Raw genomic sequence first — 13,568 nt, 5'->3', positions numbered from 1 at the left:
TGCAGGTATGTAGTATACAAAAATATTTGTGCGTGTGTATGCTGTCAACACAAGTGCAGAATATGGTTTATAGGTATCCATAGAGATAATACCTGCTGACATATGCAGTGCATGAACTAAATTACACAAAATTTTTAAATGGTCGCATCCTGTCAGAGGTTTAATTTCATAATATATTAACCATTTAGGATAGCTTACTTTGTTGTAATGCTTGCATGAAGATTTCAAATATTTTGGTATCATGACTATAAAAGGAATACTCAGATGAGTAATTTAAGAGAGAATTTTTTATCTAAAACTTCAAATTCTTTTAAGATATTATTTGATAGTTGCATGAGCATAAAACTTCTACTGAGTTCATACCAGAAGCTCCTGTGAGTCCGTAGACCTTGCAAAGGTACTCATAGTCACCCATGGCAAACACTCGTACTTTCCTCCCTCTGTGAATAAAATGATTTATATATTTTATATTTAAGGTTGTGTGACAACTTCTGAGTAATGTAGGCATAGTGTGACAGGTGCATGCTGTAATCAGTAAGACTTGCAATGTTCATCATTACAGAATGCATTTCAACTTGAAATCTGAATGATGGAATAGTCATAATGCAGGGGCGGATCCAGGAGTTCATTAAAAGGGGGGCGCCTTTACAAAATTAAAGGGGGTGCAAGCGCCCTCCATTTTTTCTATTTACTTCTTTTGTTTGAACAAAAATTAAAAAGGGGGGCGCCCAGTGCTTGCCCGTCTGGATCCTCCATTGTAATGGCTTCTAAAGATATGCTCTCTTTAATTTTTTTTTTTGTAGATAACAGACTGCTTCATACCGCCAGGTGGCTGTTGCAAGATCATTGATTTGTCCTTGTAGATGCTCCAGCGCCACCTCAAGATTATAGAGGCAGTCAGTTCCGTCGAAAAGGACAACAACTTGGGTGTTCGCCAGGGCATTTGGTCGACTAACATTCGCTAGTTGGAGAATCAGCTTAAATGTCCTGCCACCCTTATCGCCACCAATTTTGATCCACACCTCATCGCTTGGTATGGTGTCGTGCCAAGTGAGTTCTCCCAACCTGTCAAAAGCCAATTGTGATAATAATCATTAATGATGTCAAGATTTGCAGTTAATATTGTACAATTAGGCATCATAGGGATCCAAGGAAGTGCATAGACATATCCTAGTATCAATTTTCAAGAAATTGAAATGATACAAGCAATCAAAAGGGGGGTAGGTTAAGAGCATCAACTGGGCAATATACACACTGTATAGTTGTATATGACAGTATATGACAGGTCAAATCAAGAAAGAGCAAGATTGACTTGGTAGTCTTGGATAATGAAAACTACAGCAAGTGTATGTAATAGACTGATTATCTGTTGTCTCAGTTTTTTTTAATCTATAAGAGCTGCAGATGGAGTAAAGTTGAAACAGAGTGCCCAATTGCTGAAGCTAACATGAGTTATTGCTATACCATAGAGGAATGTCATATTTTCTGATCCAATAAACTTTTAGAAAGTGTCATTCAACAAAAACGTATTTCATCTTATAAAACTATATATTTTACAAGTGAGAAGAATAACCACCTTATATTCATCTTGAGTTGAATTTCAGAGGAAAACCTAATAAGAAGAGGGGAACATTATACTTTGATACATCAATAGACAACTTACTGGTCATATTGATCTAATAAGGTGAAGACTTTCCTCTGTAAGTCTTTGATTCTGACCAACGGGGCGAGCTGCACTTCTTGTGTCTTGTCCTCTTTCGTGATGAGGAGTGGTACATTCTCTCCAAGGAGATTGTCATCGACCAGATTTTCTTCTAATCTCCGGACCCCTCGCTCATGTCCAGTCTTGATTTTCCTGTTGTGTAGCCATCTACAAAAACAAACATATTGTATTTTGCTGTGAGTTTTTGATATGTTGTAATTTTTTATGTATTTATTCATTTGTCTATTTATCTATCAATTTTTGTGACAGATTTGGATTGTGGATATGACGTTTGATTTGCGTAAGTGTTGCATACTTTTCCTATAAGTTTTATAACGTTGCACTAATTAATCTCTAATTACCTTTTCAGTTTTCTTAATCTCGTCCAGCTGAGCCCAAAGAAGCTCCGCAACTGAAGCAGGTCATTGCTGGGAATCTTGATTGGTTCTTGAAGGAGATTTGCAATTTTCAGTTCATCTTTCAGCTGCTCATCTGATGCATGCCCAGAGACTTCTGTGCGGATCTTTTGTAGGAGGTGTGTTCGCTCTCTCATTGTTGTTCTTCCACATGTTTTGCTGGAGACGGACGGTGTCTTGATTTTCTTTGTGATCATAGGCTGTAGAAAATAATGTAGTCACTTCAATGATATGGGAAATGAAGTAGATAGCTTTATGTTGTTATTTCTCAAATGCAAAGCGTTAAATTTAAAACAATGAGATAAGTACTGTAATGTATTATAACTCAAGCACACTTGATTGATATAGACTAGTGATAATATTATTTTAAAAGTTATATAGGCCTACTTATTCCATTCAATATGGATTTTGTAATGGAGTTTGCTTTCATATAAGCTCACAAAGTAGACTTGCAATATTAAAAGAAAATCACTTGATAGGAAATCTACTAGTACAACTGTAATATGGTGGCAAATGTGAAGTACAGTTGAAATAATACTCTGAACATAACACCATTGAAGCTGTACCGGTATATTCAAATTACTGGTAGGCTAAACTAGGATGACGCATTGTTCAGGTACCCGGTATGTATACACTACTTGTAGGTATGGTAATGGCAGTCTTCGGAACTGATAATAACTACAATGGATTTCAGACAGTAGAAATATCTTTCATGTATTTACTGTTAAAAGAAATCTTCTCCCAGAATTCCGTGTCTGAAAGCAGATTAGCATTAGATTCTGGCAGCATGATTCTGATATTTTCATTATAGGAAATTGTAGCTTGGAGGTGTTTTCCTTGATTCTGGGTGCATGCTTGTCTTAACATTTGACCCACGAAATGTGCTTGCAGGAGCAGTGTTTACCTGGTACAATACACAAACTCAGCAACTAAAGCATAATTGTTGAATGCCATTCACAAATGTGATTTCAAATCAACAGTAAGATTATTACGAACTGAATGTCTCAAGGGTCCAAAACTACAAACATGCTTGGTAGTGAGTGTGATTATTACAAGAGAGCTATTTCTTTTATTTGAAAGTGCTGGATCTGCGGTACCGTATGATCGAATTATAGCTATTACTGTGTGAAGTAATCAGAGGATTTGATGATACACATGTTAATATTTGTCATTGACACATGTACAATATTTAAGAATAAAATACTGGTGCTGATTCTTACTCTGCTTTGACCGGGTATGTGGATTTCAGCTGTGACACCATCCCCTGACTCATGTAACTTCTCGCGAACAAGCTCAGCTGTTATGATGGCTTTCTCTCTAGGAGACATGTGTGCCAGACTGTGAGGTTTTGTGTAAGTATGATCTGCTAGTGCTGTTGTTGCCTGTACTGATGTTGTGCATGTGTGTGTTTGTGATTGTTGATGTGGAAGGTGTACATTGCATTTGTTGCATACAAGTTGTAGATTGTTGATAAGTGATGTAATGTATTGCCCAGGTTTATGTGTGTCATCATATTTCATCAATTTCTGACATACAAGACACTTGACAGAATCATCACAGAACAACGACAGCAGACAGTGGTTGCAAAACAAATGGTGACAAGGAGTTTCTACTGGACTCGACACAACACACTTACACACAGGGCACACAAGAAACAAAGAACTTGGCACAACACTGAAACATTCAGAGTTGAATTTACAGGAAATACAGACATCATCATACATCTCCTCAAAATGAGCTCTACATTTGTTTACAGGCCGTCTCCCAGGCCCCCCACCCTTCTTTTTTGGTGGTCTCCCCTTTTTTGTTGTTTGTTCATGCCAAGCGCAAGTTGTGCATACCCCCACCCTCCAATGTCCCCCCCAGTCATTTTTTGGTTCCCACCCCCTGTTCCTCTTGATGATAACAAAACAATAACAACTAGAACAAAATTTCAATGGATGAATATCTGGACTGTCTCCGCTTAAATCAATGTCAAACCGCTCTTTTACAAGTGAAGCATAATCAGAAACAAAATAAGATGTCTTGTGAGGTTTCAGACGTTGCCCACAGAATCGACACAACTGTGTTAAACAATACAAATGGTGGTCCATGAAGAAAATTACTGAAAAACAATGTCTACTTCTACTGAAGATAGCTCAAATAAAAAATGCGGAGGATAAAAATTAATTGTGAATATGGATTTCCTAAGACCCAGAGATACAAACTAGCACAAAGACCAAACACAAAAAAATTAATTCACAGTGCAAAACAACAAAAATAACAAGTAATTTACGAGTGATTGATCGTGATTGTAAAGACGTAGGCGTCCGGCACATTTGATGGTCTCCGCCGTGAGTGTTCAGGAGACGCAGCGTGTTTGGCTTATATTTCGATAGTCTGTGATGTGTATTCGGTATCATTGCTTATTTTTTCATAGAAAGTTCTTATTTTGATTACATTGGCACTGATTATATAGCGATCAGATCCCTGAAAGAGCTGATTTTCGTGGAAAACTGTGGTTTTGCCGAAGAAAATTCAAACGCGATGAAGGTTGATAGGGACGCTATCTCGAGGCCACGCCCACACAATATTCATAGCTTCGCCCTCTACGGTGGGTCTCTTGGGAGTTAATGTCGACGCCCCCAATCCGACGGTAGCGCATAGCGAGGAACGTACGTGCCCATAGGACAACACTGTACAATCAGAGGGACAACCATTACAACTCATCCCGCCGTCAAAGCGAAGCCGTGTTATCCCCGAGTCCGAGTTTAGCCTGACCCGATTCGGGTAAGTTCTGAGACTGAACCTTTTTGGTTAATATTTCGCATTTTCGTCGTTACCCATCGAATATCTTGTAATAACATCGTTATCCTGCACATTTCCTAAGCATACATCCACATTTGGGAGCGAAGTGTGACAACTTTTGCAGGCGTATAGCCAGGTGCCCGCACCTCGTCAGGGGTCCGAATACCGTCACCCCGCTTAAAATCGTTTTGAGCGCACTGAACAAAAATGTATGCCCGAGACTGTGTTCTGGACGCTTGAAACTTGGCAGGACTACCACAACCAAGCAAATTGTGGTGAAAACCGAACAGTTTTTCGCGAAAATCTGAAATTTTAATAGGGCTATAGGAATACGTGTTATATGTCACCCGCACGGCACGCATCTTTTACGTGTATGTCTATGGGAACATCACGGTCATCGCACATGTCTTTTACGTGCTAAGTCTATGGGAGAGCGGGTGACGAGTTGCGGGCCCCTTCCTTAGCGCGTAACTTTTTCGCATCGTTCGCCTTTGACGACGATAGCTGCAAATTTTCAATATCGATCAGTGAACTTGTGATTTGTCCTGTATGTGAGTTGGATTTCAAAGAATTTCAGTGGCCAAATGTGATTCAATTATGGGCAAACATTAACTATGACGAGGTGCGGGTCACCCAAGTATACCAGAACTTTGTTTGGGCTTTAATGCAAGAAAACCTATAAAAAGAAGAGATCACGAATTATACCATGGAAAATTTCTTTTGTGCTTGCGTCTGCAATGCACACACCATGCACGCATCCCAATGTGCCACTTCGTGGACAAAAATCGAACTGCGGTTTACGCGCATGATTTATTCCACGAACTGGCATATTGTTTCCTGCCTCGCGCTCGCAACATTTCACCCTCATTATTCAAAATTGGCATGTGACTGTAAAGGGGAAGTTCTCCCCTTTCCGTTCATGTATACTTTATCATGGTTAATTACAGAAACCCACTCGATTTCAAAAAAGGTAAAACTTTGTATGCGTTTTTCTCGAAACGCGGTTTTCATCAACCAAATCTCGGGGTGTCAACGACGAAATGTCATAACACGTCAACCACAATGTCAAAATTACCACAAATGTCATAACACGTTAACCACAAATGTCAAAATCTCGTAGAATGCCCACAGATGACACGCGCATAGGCATAGATCCACGGGCAACTTACGTACATTTGTACTTCAAGCGGGTCAACTGCCTGTGACTTGTGGCAATTACGGGCCTCCTTGGTGTTCTGCATGGACCTCTGCGGGCAATTTCTGCGACTTACGCGAAAAAAAAAGGTTTTGGTCATGCTCAAAACTTGGCTGCGGGTAAATCGGATTTGCGTGGACACTTCCGTGAACTACGAGCGAGATTCGTGCTAGGTATACTGTCAGATGCGGGCCAACTGCAGGTAATTCTGACGCGTTGTGACATTCGCGGGTAATAATGTAGGATTAATCTTCATCCACCTACCAAGTTTCATCCAAATAAACAGACAAACGGACAGACAAACAAACGTTGATCAAATTATAATCAGATTCGCTTTTTTTTTCATTATTATAATCCAAGCAATGAGTTTTGACATTTGTGGTTGACGCGTTATGACATTTGCAGTAAAAATGGTAATTTTGTCAGTAGTGGTTGACGAGTTATGACATTTGTGGTAATTTTGACATTAGTGCGCGATTTTGACACTTGTGGTAATTTTGACATTAGTGCGCGATTTTGACATTTGTGGGCTCTACCCAGTGTGACGTGCGTGCAGCAGACAAGGCGAAATGTCCCGTGAAAAGAAGGCTTGCCTGGTATGCTTTGCAGCAAGACATGCATAGTAAGCACATATTGAGGGAAGCGGGGTTTACAGCAAGAAGCCGCACTACATATATTTCGCAATTTTTCGGGAGTCCCTCATTTCAGTTTTTCAACTAGTAACTTTTCATTTCCGAATGTCTGTGTTGCTGGACGCTGAGCGAAAGAAGTATAATATATTTTTTTTTTTCCCGCGTGATTTCATGTTTCTAGACTACAACAACGCATTGCTGGTGAAAAAGAATATTATGGATTTGCACGAAGCATGCACGGATGCTTCAAAATTCTAAACATTTTAACGCATGACTACTTGTAGACAAAACTGATTATATATACCATCACCAAAAGACATCTACACGATGTTTCGTGAATTCAAGGTGATAAACTTTTACGTACAGTGTAAAGATCATATTAACATACAACATTTCGGTTTTGAGATATTGCATTATTGCTTCGTGTCTTCAGTCACCATTGACCATTAAAACGCACATCTAATACTCTTGTCGTAGGAACCACGCTTTTTAATCTCATAAACAAGTAAAAAATAATGTTATACACCTGCACTTGTGGAGGCTACAATTTTGCAGTTAAACAAAAAAGGTTTTACCTCCTACTCTTACTGATCATAACGAATTGTGGTGCAATGACTATCTTGTTTGAATTCAAGTCATGCAACTTTGATTATGCGATCACTGTAATTCAAGTCCACTATTAAATTGAACAACAACAACAGCAAAAAAAAAAAGATGTAAAGAATGTGAAAATTGTACTGGAATTGCTAGTACGGACAGCTTTTGGCAAAAAGAAGTTCCACAATAGTGTGTTTTTTGGTTGTTTTTTTTTTACTTTTTAATTGACGGACCTGCATCTATTCAGATGATATCAAATACATGCGTACAGTAAATAGGCATTTCCAATAATCCAAGCTTTCCTACTGAGCATCCTATTTCAGCAAAGGTGCAAGAGAAATATTGAACCAAATTCAAGAAAGCTTTGAAATATTCCACTTTCCCTACTGCCAAAAAGACTGACACAAAATAGGCTCATCTTAATGTCATTCTCGATCGACATTGCTACATTTTTGGCCTCAAAATTTTGTGACAAATTTCATATGAATAATGTCTATGCAGGCAGTATCTCATCTCACGTTCCATCTTCAGTAGTTCCTTTCCTTCTCAGTGCAGACTTTGGAGCGAGCAGAGTAGCGGCTCCTTTCATGACGATCTGCATGTTGAAGGAAGAGATGCCTCGATTAGATAGGAGAAACCCCTCTCAACGTTCATGGTCACACAAGACTTTCTCATTTCATATTGGAAGACAAGGTGATATTATCATAAAGCAACTGGATGCAAATGAAAGTTGCTTTGTATGAACGTTTATGCTGTGTGAAAGGATATGACAGTTCATAGAACACAGGGAAACAATGTTATCTCTACTATGTAAGCCATTAATTTACTAATAACACGTACCTGGTACGTCTGGTTGCAAATTAGTTTTCCCTTTGTTGTCTCTTTCACTTGCAGGTAGAATAGACGTGAATAGAACAAACGATAATTATACAATGACTTAAGAACATTTACAAGAAATAAACTCACTTGGTTGTGTGTGTGTGTTGTTGTGATTAGCAACTGGCCACTGCTTTTCATTACGTTAGCTCATTTCGATTATAGTACAATTTTGTATTTTGCAACAAATCCCAGATTACTGTACACATTGCAGTGAAAAGAATAGCAGATAGGCAGTTTCTAATATGCTATACACCTTTGCATATTTGTTCAGAATATTAAGACTACATTTGTACTTACTGTTAGATTATTGAGTTGCCATGGCAACTATTTAAGATCCTAATTCGAGACATTATGACAGAACTTAGTCGAGTACATTACCTCATCCCTTTCTGGCACCCGACAAGTGATGGCGCAATTCACTAAAAGACTTCTGATTTCAGTGACTGTCGCTTCTGCTGTGATTTCTTCTCCAATGAAGGCTGAAGGTGCAAATGAAATTTTCAAGTGTTTTACTGACACTGAATAATCTAGTGCATTTCCACAATCCATTAAATTTCTTTAGAAAATGGCAAAGAAATTACACGAATAATCAGAATGATAATAATCAATAGAATATAAAGAGAAGAGGGCATGAAAAAACATTCGACTTAGGAGATTGTTTGACTTATGCAAGGTCAACTTAAGCAAGGTTGACTGTAATAATAATAATAATGATAGCAAAAATAATAGTGATAATAATAATAATGATGATAATAATAATAATAATGATAATAATAACGAAATATCATCATGAATTATGTTTTAAAGTGTTCTTAAAGGGGAAATCCTGTCCAAAAATAAGTTAGTCTGACAAAAAAAGTGTAAAATCTTACGAGTTCAACGGTAAAAATTTGACTGAGGTTGGATGAAAAATAAGGAAGTTAAGAAATTTTGAAGTTTTGCTTATTTCTGCAAAACAGTTCTTGTACAGTGCATATGAATATGCAAATGAGTGAGCTGACCACATCATAACCTCACAATTTACCATTGATCGTGTACTAAAAATGACAAAAATTCAGTGTTTCTGTTATTGAAGTCTGAAACATGTTGTTATTCCTGGTTGAATAACTTCAGAGTAGTGATCAGTTAGATATAATTATCCGGATTTGAGCATCGGGCATAACTGCATTTGAATGAAAAACTGGAAATTTCAAGATTTTATGTACAAACTACTAGTATATGGCAAGTTGTGAGGGAATGACATGCTCACTTTGCCATATGCATATTCATATTGACCGTTCAAGAACTGTTTCCTCAAAAATTAGCGAAACTTCAAAATGTCATAACTTTCGTATTTTTCATCCGATTTCGATCAAAATTTTACCGTTGAACTTGTAATGTTTTACCCTTATCAGACTATTTTATATTTGGACTGGATTTCTCCTTTAAAATGCAAAGCACTTACACACACCACTTTTTAGTGCATGGAAAATACATGCACATTCTCGGCTCTCTAATCATTCATAGCTTTTATTCATACAGCCAAAGAAGTAAATCAATTATTGTGATATACTGTTCATGTTACAGATGAATCTACAAGAATGTTAATTGTTAGATGATAATATCATGCAGATCTAGATATATTACCATTTTTTAAAGCTCAAAATTCTGTCGGCAAGGTGAAAATGAATAAAGAACATGTTTCACAGAAGCAGTTCCCTATGATTCCTGCAGTTAAAGCATTTTCAAACCTCTGTTTACACTTTCCTTTCCTTTTTTTTTTTTTAAAGCAAGAGTTTCTCCATTATCTTATTTCAATTTCTCACCTGGCTTTGGAAATTCACAGGATAATGACACAACAACGGTTCCATGTCCTGGAAGTTTTGTCCCAAGCACCGAGGATGCTAACCTAGTGTTAAACGTAGTTATATATAGTTTGCAAAAGTGAACTGAAGGACAAAATTGAACTCTCAGAGGAGCTGCCATGGCAAACAAAAAAGATCAAACAGCAAATCAGAAAAAAAAAAGATAAAAAAAGGCAAGAAATGAGAAGAGTCTTTGGTAAATTATCAGCATAGCTATCTTGTGTTTGGTTTATCACTTCACAAAGTGCTATGGTCATGGTGAACTGCAGATAAATAAAAGTACTGGACGAGGGCCGTGGCAGTGTTATTACAGGGATAATATTGATGTTTTTTGAAAAAATCAGAAATCAAAATTTTGGGGTGATTTTGATACATGAAAATAAGCACAACGTGTACAGACTTGTGAGGAAAAAAAAATCTAAAATCAGATTTAAATCTACAGAATCTTATTCTGAAGTACTGTAGTGTAAAATTAATTGACCTCATTCCTTTTATCAAGAAATCTGAAATTCTGTCTGTGGCTAAGCAAATGTACAATGCTATGGTGCATAAGAATGCACTACTTAGTCACCTCATGATCTGTAGGTCACTGCCAAATGCGAGCATTTAACATTCAGTGAACAAAAATATGTGTATGGGACGAGTTTGCACCACAGACAGTGTATATTGTTTAATATCTCCATGGGAGAAAAAAATGTGTATTTGAAAGGTATCTCAAGTGATTTTCACAGTTTGCAAAAGGGTGCCTATTTGCGGCAGGGGCAGTTTCATTCAAAAACAGCTAAAGAGCGTCAAGTGTGCTTAGTCTCACTTAAAAACAAAAGCTGACGTTACTCACAAGTGTTATGGGAAGTGAGGGTACTCTAACACCTGTATGGGCCTTTTGATCAACAAATGAAACAGCCCCTGCTACAAATAAGCACCCTGTCACAAACAGGGATGATTACTCTACACAAAATCCATTGCATCATGTTTGGAGAGCAATAACTAATGATTTGATTTGCGAGAAAGTGGGAAGAACTCACAAGTAGAGGAGACAAATTTGATTTTTCAGTTCATACAGAACCATCTGACACCTTCTGACATTTCACCTTACGTTACACTTAGCAGTGTAATGTCTGTGACATCCTGGAGTTTAAACAATAGAAAATTCATTTAAATTATGAATTGTCATGCAAATTGACCAATGAAATTGCAATTTCTTCTTGACTACTAGAGTAATGCAAGTGAACATGGTGAAAAAAAAAAATGTATTGTCTAATTGCAGTGCATTGCATTGACCATTGCATAATTGGGTAAAATATATCAAAGCAATTATTACAGCTAATGCACTGAACAATCATTGCAGCTAACATAGTAGGGCCTAATGCCTAATGCTGCTAAAAGTGAATCAATCAGCCCAGGCACTTCACCTTGTACTCTTAAACAAGTCACGTCTGCCCATTCATTACAGTTTTCTGCAGCCCTGCAAAACATAAACCCTTGTAATAAGAACCTACAAACACAAGCTTGTAGATCTAGTCCTTTAATAGATGACAATGACGTTGATGCCAATGGTGTTGTTATTGTATTCATCAGTAATCTTCCAATAATATATCAGTAATCTACCAGATAATGCAATCTGTATCTATTTCTGCTATGACTTTAATATTTTCATGAAGAAGCATGTACAAATCTTCTAGGAATATCATGACAAGGCCAAAAGTATTGGCAGGTAGGCGATTGGATGACCACGAGAAGTGATCACGAGAGGTGATCAGCTTGGGCACAGAATTCCATGGACCCCTGGCCCCTGATGCGTGTCGACGAAATGATTTCAGTCCCACCCACTGCTGATCATGTTGTTAGGCCTGATGACACAAGCTAGAGAGGGCTCTAGTGCCTCTACACCAGTCCATGCACACTCTGTCTGTATTGAATGGCGGACGACATTATGCTTGCTCTTCATCTACAACAATTGATGTCAACGTACAACGGATTTAAAGCCATCAGAGTGCAGAAAAAGTTGCCTTTACCCCGTTAAAAGAACGCCATGGACAACGCGTTGACCATAGCGCGTTGCTGCTGCGTACTGTGCATCGATGTGCAGTGGATTTGTGTCCCCGGAGATCTCGGCGAATGCTCCCACCTCATCCTCGCCGAACGTTTTCGATGTTGACGCAGAGTCACCTTCCTGAAAATACAGTCGACGTCTAACCCCACACAAATGCCGAATGGCGACTTTTAAATGACATTCTGATGCAAGTAAAACTGGTCGAAAAGAACTAAGCATATTCCGTTGTTATACAAATCAGCTGTTTTGTCAAAAGTAATTTGGTTTGTATCTCTTGATGATGGTAGACGTACCTCACCTCTGCCTACGGCTAGAATTACGTACCTGGTCAGCGTGGCATGGCCACCGTGTAGTGCGTGCATCAGCATGCGTATGCAGTCATCAAACGGCACGGCAGCAGACAATATTAGTATGGTAGCGTCCAACACAAAAACAAAAAAGAAATCCACAGTGGCTTGAATAGGCCAACGCTACAATAACTTCGTCGTGTCACTGGCATACCTTCAGTCCTGAGATATGTAGCGACCCATTTCAAGAGCACGATACATCAATTGCAAGACTTAACGTGTAGCGGCAAAAACAAACAAACAAACAAACAAATAAATAAAAATCAATAAATAAATTGAATAAACTCGCTTATCAGTCGTGAGTTGTTGGCATAACCGCCGTGCAGTTGTTGTAACTTGCACAAAGTATAATCTCCAACACCAGTCCCTTCCTCCACCAAAAAAGAAAAAAAAAAAAATGAAATTACAATGTACTAATAAAAACAAAAGAAGACGCCCTTCTCAAAAGCCACAAAAGTTCCTCCATGGTTGCCACTTATAGAAAAACACAGGTGATTGAGTGCAGTTTAGAAAAATTCCCACCGACGCCGGTGAACATCACCGTATAATGTGTGACTTGGTGTACATGTATATTCATGTGATCATAAGGGAACTTGAAAATATCATTACAATGGGCCATCGAATCTAACCTGTTCGCAACGACCACCTGTCTATAACGAACATCATTATCTCGGACGGTGTTTCCTTTGAGAAGTCGTTGTAGACAGGTTTGACGTACTGTAGATAAATTTATATTCATATGAAGTGTATGTTTTGTGTGCTGTGTTGGCTGATTATTCCATATAATATAGTGAACGTGAATGAAGTATGTAATTATTATCTTATGTATGTACTTAAATTATTTCTAGATACTTTGATTTCACATGCAGTGTTTATACTTATAATTATACACACTGCATGTGAAATCAAAGTGTCTAGAAATAATTTCAAAATTCATAGCTTTGCGAATAACTTTGGCTAAATATCACAGTATTGTTTGACTACAGCAAGCATTAGAAAACCTTAGCTCTTTATCTGTTCATTTCATGTCCTATCGTTATCTTCAAGCATGCTGAGATCCTTGAGAGTTATGCATATGCTTATTCTTAATAATAATTGTTTAAATAAATGTACACT

General features: G+C 38.0%; 1 protein-coding gene across 1 annotated transcript; it reads right to left on the bottom strand.

Annotated features, from left to right (window-relative positions):
- Positions 1-7,831: 7,831 nt before the first annotated feature.
- LOC139737905 ((R)-specific enoyl-CoA hydratase-like) lies at positions 7,832-12,473 on the bottom strand. The gene is made up of 5 exons (XM_071648571.1): positions 12,430-12,473; positions 12,068-12,244; positions 10,014-10,096; positions 8,587-8,687; positions 7,832-7,924 (listed from the first exon to the last, which is right to left on the bottom strand). Exons 1-5 carry the CDS (start codon positions 12,471-12,473, stop codon positions 7,844-7,846), a joined length of 486 nt encoding a protein of 161 aa, XP_071504672.1. The 3' UTR covers positions 7,832-7,843.
- Between the last annotated feature and the right edge of the window lie 1,095 nt (positions 12,474-13,568).

Source organism: Diadema antillarum, unplaced genomic scaffold, assembly GCF_040938485.1.
Source record: "Diadema antillarum isolate AM-2024a unplaced genomic scaffold, OU_Dant_1.0 seq00000714_RagTag, whole genome shotgun sequence".
Classification (NCBI taxonomy): domain Eukaryota; kingdom Metazoa; phylum Echinodermata; class Echinoidea; order Diadematoida; family Diadematidae; genus Diadema; species Diadema antillarum.
Note: the sequence above shows the minus strand (reverse complement) of the source record. Positions and strands in the feature narration are given on the sequence as shown.

Coding starts and splice junctions, on each gene's coding strand:
- LOC139737905 (XM_071648571.1), bottom strand. CDS start 12,473: ATGCTGATGCACGCACTACACGGTGGCCATGCCACGCTGACCAG. Junction 12,245..12,429: donor GGCCATGCCACGCTGACCAG/GTACGTAATTCT, acceptor GTGTGGGGTTAG/ACGTCGACTGTATTTTCAGG. Junction 7,925..8,586: donor GGGTGCCAGAAAGGGATGAG/GTAATGTACTCG, acceptor TTCAACATGCAG/ATCGTCATGAAAGGAGCCGC.